This window comes from Pyxicephalus adspersus, chromosome 3 (assembly GCF_032062135.1).
Source record: "Pyxicephalus adspersus chromosome 3, UCB_Pads_2.0, whole genome shotgun sequence".
NCBI classification, from domain to species: Eukaryota; Metazoa; Chordata; class Amphibia; order Anura; family Pyxicephalidae; genus Pyxicephalus; species Pyxicephalus adspersus.
In genome coordinates, this window is record NC_092860.1 from 25,377,846 (window position 1) to 25,386,832 (window position 8,987).

The 8,987-nt window shown below is 38.2% G+C and overlaps 1 protein-coding gene across 1 annotated transcript; it reads right to left on the reverse strand.

Annotated features, from left to right (window-relative positions):
• Positions 1-1,972: 1,972 nt before the first annotated feature.
• On the reverse strand, positions 1,973-6,889 carry NEUROD2 (neuronal differentiation 2). The gene is made up of 2 exons (XM_072404005.1): positions 6,567-6,889; positions 1,973-4,779 (listed from the first exon to the last, which is right to left on the reverse strand). Exon 2 carries the CDS (start codon positions 4,772-4,774, stop codon positions 3,716-3,718), a length of 1,059 nt encoding a protein of 352 aa, XP_072260106.1. The 5' UTR covers positions 4,775-4,779; positions 6,567-6,889; the 3' UTR covers positions 1,973-3,715.
• Between the last annotated feature and the right edge of the window lie 2,098 nt (positions 6,890-8,987).

An 8,987-nucleotide genomic window follows, 5' to 3' on the forward strand; every position in this document is an offset into this window, starting at 1 on the left:
GTCATTTTAATGCATCCGTAATATGAAAGAATTTGTGTAATTCCAAAACGTTTAGAAATACAGTAAAGTGAGGATTTGCTTTATGGCAGATTTTTATAGATTATAATAAATATTTGCCATTTTCATGTATTGTGATTGTGTTCTTTATAGATGTGAAGCAAATAGTAAGAGTAAAGCTAAGGCTTTTGTACCTATGACGTCATAGAAGTAGGTGAATATGATCTTCATTGGAAGTGTTTCTTCTTTAGATCGGATGCTTTATTATTTTACAATAAATGTGATTTTACTTATATAGATTTGTTTTTGGCATTTGCCCGAACTACCAGCCACAGCTGAATTCGTCTTCACAGTTCTACAATAACCTATAGCAACCAATCAGCATTTATCTTCATTGAACCGCCTATCATAAAATGAAAAACCGACTGGTTGTTATGGCTTAATGCGCTTTGTATATTATCATGCTTTTTACAGCCCAAATAAAAATTCAGCAGTTTACGATTATATATATATATTTTAATTATTTTTGATTGGCTGCTATAGGTGACAACATCTCACCAATTGCTGTTTGCTGGGAAGCCACTCCAGGATCCATCACCTAAGTGATACTGTCCTGTCTACACTTAACAATAAAAGTAATAAAACTAATCCCAAAAGTTCCCTTTGAGTAATCCTATCAAGGAGAAAATAATAGTTAACAAATCTTTAGCACCAGCCTAAGGCACCCTATTTGCAGCCATGTGACTGTAATTTTCAAATGTTATTGTAATCAATTGAAAATAACTATCATTTTTTTAAATAAGAATACTTATGCTGGTATGCTAGCTTTGTAAATTGAATCCAATACAGATGCAAGTGTGCGGAGCTGGAATACAAAATTAGGTTTTCTGATTCACCTGTGTACAAAAATGATTCATTGCCTGCATTGCAAGGGAGGGAGGAATGCTGATACATGTAGTCTTTATATATATATATATATATATATATATATATATATTAGCAAAGGCATGATATATATATATATATATATATATATATATATATATATATATATATATATATATATATATATATATACACACAGTGATAGCTGCAATGTAGACTGTCTGTTGTCGGTGGTAGGTCTTTGCCCATATCAGACAGCTTGTACCCCCATGTACAGCACACATTGGTGCACTCCTGTGTGGGATCTGATGATCTGATGTTTCAGCACCAACAGTCTGGACAGCTCCAGATGCCTCCCGCACACCGCAGCCCCTGCAATCTCCATTCTATTCCCGCTACAGGCAGAGAACATCTGTTCAGGGTGTTCGGAGACCCCTTCAACAAACGAGATGACAGTCACCCCTCAGACCCCAACACTGCCCTTCCACTTGCTATCAAAGTGTTCACATGATTCTTGCATGGTGGTAAAGATGCTCTGATCCCTACTTGTGTAACGCATTCCCTTCACCACCTTTGGGGAGATGGCTGTATGAATTACTTAAATCAACTCTAGAAATATAGAATGAATTTTTACAGATTTATTATTATTTGTTTTTTTTTTCTTTTAATTTTTTTATATGCCATAGTAAATCAGACATTTGTTATACATCTAGGCATCAATTTGCTAGGGCTTTGCTTTGCCCACCCAAGGCATCCCAGAGCCCATCTGCACCCTCTCTGTATTCTATTTGTCGTTTATTGCTTTCAGCCCAAAGGAATAGCCATTTTGTTTATCCCCTGATGCCCAGCAAATATGACAAATGTTCAATATTTATTAATTGCCCTCTATAAAGCCTTTTAATTACAAGTTAAACCAGGCACAGGAGACTCCCAGCTGTTTCAGTACGATTTATACGATCGGATTGGATATTCCTACACCTAAATAACAGCACATCATGAACTTTCTACCTCCAGCAGAGGGGTGAAAGAAATTACAAAAAAGTCAAAAAACAAAATACACATTTGGGTTGAATGCAAATTAACACATTAATATTTTTTTTTTGTTTTTAATATTTATTATTCTGAGTTAAAATTGACACATACACAACACGTCTTGTGCCCCCCACGCACTAACTGACCATTTTTTTTGTTCTCTACAAGTTTAAGAATTTTTAACACATATCAGACGTCGCAGAAAGTGACCGAATCACTCCCAGATTGTAGTCTGGCAGTGGAAGAGTGAAAAATAAATACATATGAAAAATATTAATAATATAGACATTATTTGATCAGGTGGCACAAATAAATAGAACAATTAAATAAATAAATACAATAATAAATAAAAATACACTAAAACTTTTAAAAAAATGTGCATGAAATACTAATAATACCCTCTAATGCACTCTTATGATAGCATTTTAAAAAAAATACACGGAAAGTATGACATAAATAATAAAAAGTGAGCGTAAACATAAATTAGGGCGGGTGAAAAAAAATACATTTTTGCATATTGCTATTTTCTTCCCTCTCCTTTTAGTCTTTCGCCTTCCCATGCATAACAACAAGAAAAAAATATTTTCAGCATGTAAAAATCTTTTTAGACAGTTAAAAACATATATATTAACACACAGTTTATAAAATAACATTTAGTGGTTAACAACAAAGTTTTTTTTTCCATTTTTTTTTGTTTGTTTTATGCAGGAGACGGAAATGTATGTCACGTGTCAGTTTAACCTTTTAATTGCCACAGAGGCTGCATGACACTGCTGTAAGCTCCTCTTGGCCAAGTTAAATGGTTACCCTAGAAATTGCACATGATAGGAGTTTGCTTGGTCCCCATTACAATAAACTTTATATAAATTTTAATTTATATTTTGCATAGATTTCCAGTTTGTTTTCTATTTCTTCCTACATTTTTTTTTTGCATTTTATTGCTTGAAAAAAAATATTTCTGCGTTGAATTTGATTTTAGTTTTTTTCTCTGCTGATGGATTTGCAGACTGTAAGAAGGAACAATTTGGATTAAACTCAAATTTGATTTTTTCATGCAATATATATATATATATATATATATATATATATATATATTCTAAACTATTGAAGCAATGTTCATATTACAAATACAGCTACAAAGACTTCGATTGACTTATTTCTGTTGTGGTGGAGCAATATAATAATCAAAGCAATGTTACTTAAACATTGGTTCTATATTGCATCTCGGGGGCGGACCCAATGATTCTGCTAAGTGCGTAATAGGTTCCGCACGCTAAGGTATGGAAAAGAAAGGGGACACGCCTATGATGATTTTTTTTTTTTTATCACATAACAAATGTTTGAACCCAGATTACATTCTATGTGCAAACATGATGTGACGGTTATCTATGATCTTCATGGAATGGGTGTGAATGGGTGAGAAGCCATGGATGTGTCTCACAATGCTTTGGGGTCAAAAGAGTGTTTTCCAATGCAACAAATTACTGGAACATCAAACATATGTTTTTGAGATATGACTGGTCAAATATTGGATGAACCCAACAAAATTGTGTATTAGCCCCAATCCGCCTAATGGCTTTCCTTTGGGCCACCAAACAAATCTCATGACTCTAAGATGGCAAGGTCATCAAGAACAATACTTGGGTATCCAAAATTGAAATCAAATGTAGGACAGAAGTTCCAGCATCATAAATTTGGCTGCATGAAAGATTGTCCATCAGGCCCCGTTACCCCACTGGTCCTTCCAAATTTCTTGGCACAAGTTGTACAGTCACACATGGAAAAGTTAAAACAGGGTTGGTCAGTTATGGAAAAACGCATTGAGTTCCTCATACATGGGGGCCCTATCATGATGGACGTGCATGTCATAAGGCAACAGGTTCTCAGAGTGGACTCCACTGCGCATTCCAGAAGATCCAAACAGCAGGCTGTGTCCGGAAGGCCTGGAGCCTGGCAGGGTAGAATAGTGCATAGAGTAGTGGTAGTTCTTATCGTGGTCTGGGGATGAGTCCTGTTTAAGGGAGAAGTTGCCATTAATGCACAGTGGTGGGCTTAAAGGGGCATCATACTCAGAGCTGTTGTAGTCCGGAGATGTGTTGCCATAGATAGACTCATAGGTGGCACAGTAGCCATGGCTCCGCAGGGCATGGGAGCTGGTCATTGAGCTAGACTGACACTGGGAGCCTGAAAGCCTGGAGCACTGGTAACTGTAAGGATGCATTGCAAAAGAAGAATTTGGGCCATGGTACCTCCCAGAATCTTGACCTTGCTCAGTCAGGAAATTCCTGGAGTTTAGCTGCAGACAGCCAGCCACCAGGTTGGTGGTGGGCTGGGAGAGACCCTTACACAAGGTTTGCACATAGGATACTAGATCAGGCCTTTTCCCAGACCGTAAGATCTCGGAAAGGGCCCAGATGTAGTTCTTAGCAAGCCTGAGGGTCTCAATCTTTGACAGCTTCTGGGTCTTGGAATAGCATGGAACGACCTTCCTGAGATTGTCCAGTGCAGAGTTAAGATCATGCATGCGGTTTCTCTCCCTTGCGTTGGCTTTCTGTCTTCTCACCTTTGACCTCTCCATCCTGGCCTTGGTCATTTTTCTCTTTTTGGGTCCTCTTTTTTTAGGCCTGTCACCCTCATTCTCCTCTGCACCTTCATCCTCCTCTTCCTCTTCATCATCTTCCCCACCAATGTCCCCATCATCTTTGCTTTCACTCAGAGAACCCTCAGTGTGGACCTCCTGTAGGCTCTTCTCACTTCTCTCGTCCTTGTCGCTGATATCATCCTCACATTCATCTGTCCAGGAGGCAAATTTCTGCACCTCAGGAATCAGACTGGTGTCGTTGAACAGCCTGGTCAACATGATTGCTGGGGACAGAACACACACAAAGTCAAAACTACAATGCTAGTAGGGGCACCATGAGTACCAATAGATACACTGGATATACCTACAACCTTATAGTCATTAGTGTAAAAAAAACTAAATGTTCCTTTAACAACTGTAGACCCATGCAAAATAATTGCTAGGATAAATCTATCTCCAGGCTGGACTACCTTACCACCTATATGATTTCATGGTTCCTAATATATATATTGTATGTATATAAAAATTACCAACCATGCTACACATCATGTACACCATACAAATTCCCCACATAAACATAAAGATCATTATTTATTTTAATCCCAGTCGATTGCATTATAATACCTAATATATTGTGCCAGATGTGTGCCAGTACACCAATGCAAAGAGCATATTGGCACAGGAATGCTGTACATATTTTTTAGGACAAGGTGACAACAATGGGATGCAATTTCATGTACAGGAAACTGGATTATATAAGAGGGGCAATAATGAAGTATTAGCTATCTATGCAATAAGGGAATTTTAATTATATACCATATACATAAAAAAAGAATAATTACAAATAGAGGAGCATTTACCGCAACCTTTTTATAGGATTGGTGTAAAATAAATACTGAAAATAAGCCAATGCAATATAATAATGTACTTCTAGATCACAGGGGTCACCATCATATCTTCTTTGCGTACCTCTTTGTAGATCCTGATCATCAATATGCTGCAAAACACAGCTGCTGCTACTCATCTCTATGTACAGTTCTATATCTTCCCTTTATCTGGGTGCTAAGACAAAATAAAACATCTATATGATCTAAGACACCCAATCCTATAAAAACAAGTCATTCTCACCGAGCATGATTAGAATTAATTGTCTTTCAATTTAGCCATTACCGTTCCAAATTAAACCCTGTCAAATAATGTTGATAGATCCAATTATTATTTCATTACAGGATCCCCATTTCCCTGCCCCTGTGTTTGCACGACGTGATGGGGCATTTCTAGGGATATTGGTTAGGTGGGGAGCACACAGACAGATCTTACAGATGCTCCAGACTGACACACCAAATACAGAATGTCTACAAAGACAAAAATCCAAACCTGGACAAATCACATAGTACCCATCACTGGTATCCTCGTCTCTTTAAATGATAGAAATCTGTATTGAAATATCTAAAACAAATGTATTTAAATTGTTGCTGGGATGCTTTTTAAAATAAAATAGCCCTTTGTGATTGCAAATTGTAGAAATTGTACCCATGCCCATATAATGCCCATATATATATATATATATATATATATATAAATATAGGTACATCGCAAACCTACCTACAAATGGTAGCAAATATATTACTATATTAATAGATCATAAAATATTTTAAAAATATATATTTATACATCTAATAAATAATAACATAAATAATAAAAAAAAATGATACAAATACACACACACATATATATTATATCAATATATAAATTGTAAAGATCAGGACATCGTCTCATCCACTTGTATGTCTAATTAAAAAAGAGGATAAAATAGAAGCATCTGCCGGGCAGTATTGGGGGCATTGTGGTGCCAACAGCCATTCAGTAAGTGCATGCGAAGATCAAGTAGGTTCCAAGCAAAGCGGAATAATAACGGATGAGATCCCCGACCAAGGTCGCCCAGGAGCCCCGATACAGCCGAGGTGCCCCCCATCCTTGCTCCTTAGAAAGGTGGATGGCATGAAATGGGCAGAGGATGTGAGTCTTTCCTCTCTCCAAGTTAGAGAAGCCTCCTCTGCTCCCAACTTACCTCCAGAGCAAGGCGCTAAAGAAATTTATGACATGGTTTGCAGCATCTTCTGGGAGTAGAAGAGTCTCCTTGAGGTTCTCAGGCTCCTTCAGAGTGCAATCCAAAAGGAGGAGAGGGTGGCATGTCTACCGAGTCATGGTACCAGCTCTGATGCCAGGCCATATGGTTGGCACGTCATCCGCGGGAGCGATCACACGGGAGCCTCTGATTGACGTGCGGTTGGATTGAGGGAGATTTGGGTCCCTAGGGGGGGAGGACTTACCATCTGTCACTCTTCTAAAAAAAAAGAAAGAAAGAAAGAAGAGAGGAATAAATATTCTTCCAGTCTCCAGTTCTGTGTAAGCACTGCAAAATGGGGCAGAGGTATGCACACACCGAGAAGGGGGGCACAATGACTTGCCCACTTAAGATAGAGGGTGTGTGCCCAAATTAGTAGACACAGGAGAATGGGAAGTTATAAATAGGCAATTTATAGGGAGGGGGATTTAGTGGCCAAGACAAGGGAGGAAAGTGGGGCTTATTTAAGATACAGCAGAGAGATTGGATTCTTTTTATTAGGGGGGGAATAAAAGAAGGGTTAGGACACAGCTTGGTGCCTTTTATAGAAAGGACATGGGTATGTGAATTCATTATACATGCTATGCAACTGTGCATTTCTCTGCTGTAGGGAAGGACTGCTAATAGATTGCTCATTAACAGATAGATAAGCTGACACAAAGATACAATATAATAGCCAGATAGACATGAGCTAAATGAAGGAATTCATAGACACACAGACATACAATCAGACAGACAAACCAAGCCTTTGGATAATATGAAAAGAGAATTTACTAAACCATATGCATACAAAATATTGCATTGATTCTATCCAGAATGGGTGAACTCTAAGATTGTAAGCTCTTTGGGGCAGGGTCTTCTCCACCTTATGGGTGTCTGTCATTTGCAACCCAGATTTAATATATAGTGCTGCATAATTTGTTAGTCCTTTATAAATACAGTATAATAATTATAATAATACAAATAACAATTGTTTTCCAAGAGTTTTTACTCAAAACCCATGTGTGTATAGTGTGTGTGTTTGTATACACATGGGTTACAGTGTACATATTGCAAATTCAGCTGTGGTTGCCATATATCTTTTTTTTTCATGTTTTTCATACTTGACTATACCATTGCCTTATACTTTAACACATCCAGCTTTATTTACTGAAGGCCTTGTTTAAATTATATTTTCAGATTTTGCCACTGGAAACTTCGAGGGGTTAGGGGATGTAAAGCTACGTACACACTTCCAATTATTATCGTTGGTAAACGAACGACAAACGATCCTGCACGATATCTGCGAACGATCGTATAGCACCGATCCTGTACATACAGATAACGACACGATCGTTCGCAGATATTGTACACACGATAGATGCGATCGTTTGAACGATACAGGAAGTGACGTGCACCACAGGAAGTAAGCGAACGTTCGTTCACCGCGCATGCTCAGACCATGGACGATCACTGAACGACCGTACACACGATAGATGGTAAACGATCGTCGTCCAATCCGATCCGCCGGTCCGGTCGTTCATTTCCAGCGACTATTCTCGTTCGTCGGCGTCGTTGGTTACTTTTTTTACGAACGATTTTTGCCCAATCGATCGTTCGTCGTTCGTTTGTCGTTCATTTCCAACGATAAAAATTGGAAGTGTGTACCCAGCTTTAGCTTTCCACAAAAGGGTAGCAGTTGACTGATAACCTATTTTCTACTATTAAAATGAGTTATATGCCACTAATCTGTTCCACCTGCCCATGTCTACTCACCTATCCCAGGTGACATTTAGGTATGTATTTCAGACAGTAATGCACACTCAAGCGCACTCATAACTGCTCACATTCAACCATAAGAGTGCGGTTAGAAACCATTTTTCTATGGTTTTGCATGCAGTTGTGTTCTCGTTGCAGTGGTTGCAGCTCGGTTCCTGGATGTGATATGTAATATCTGGCCACCCTCGTGCTGCCAGACGCTTCCATTGACTTAAAAAGAGATGCATTCCAGCTGTGGTATGAAAAAGCGTTTATCGAACGCTGCAGTTGACACCAGAATCTGCTCGCTGGTGAATATAGGGGCGAACTGAGATCAACTAAGCACATGGTTTAAGACCAAACATCTGAAGTGGGCCTAAGTGAGCAACCATGGTGCTTGTCACATTGTAATTGGTATCCATGGTTCTTGTCACATTGTAACTTTTATCAATGATTCTTGTCACATTGTAACTTTTATCCATGGTGCTGGTAACATTGTAACTTTTATCCATGGTGCTGGTAATATTGTAATTTTTATCCATGGTTCTTGTCACATTGTAACTTTTATCAATGATTCTTGTCACATTGTAACTTTTATCCATGGTTCTTGTCACATTGTAACTTTTA

Excerpts from the sequence above, each read along its gene's own strand:
- NEUROD2 (XM_072404005.1), bottom strand. The coding sequence starts at position 4,774 with ATGTTGACCAGGCTGTTCAACGACACCAGTCTGATTCCTGAGGTGCAG.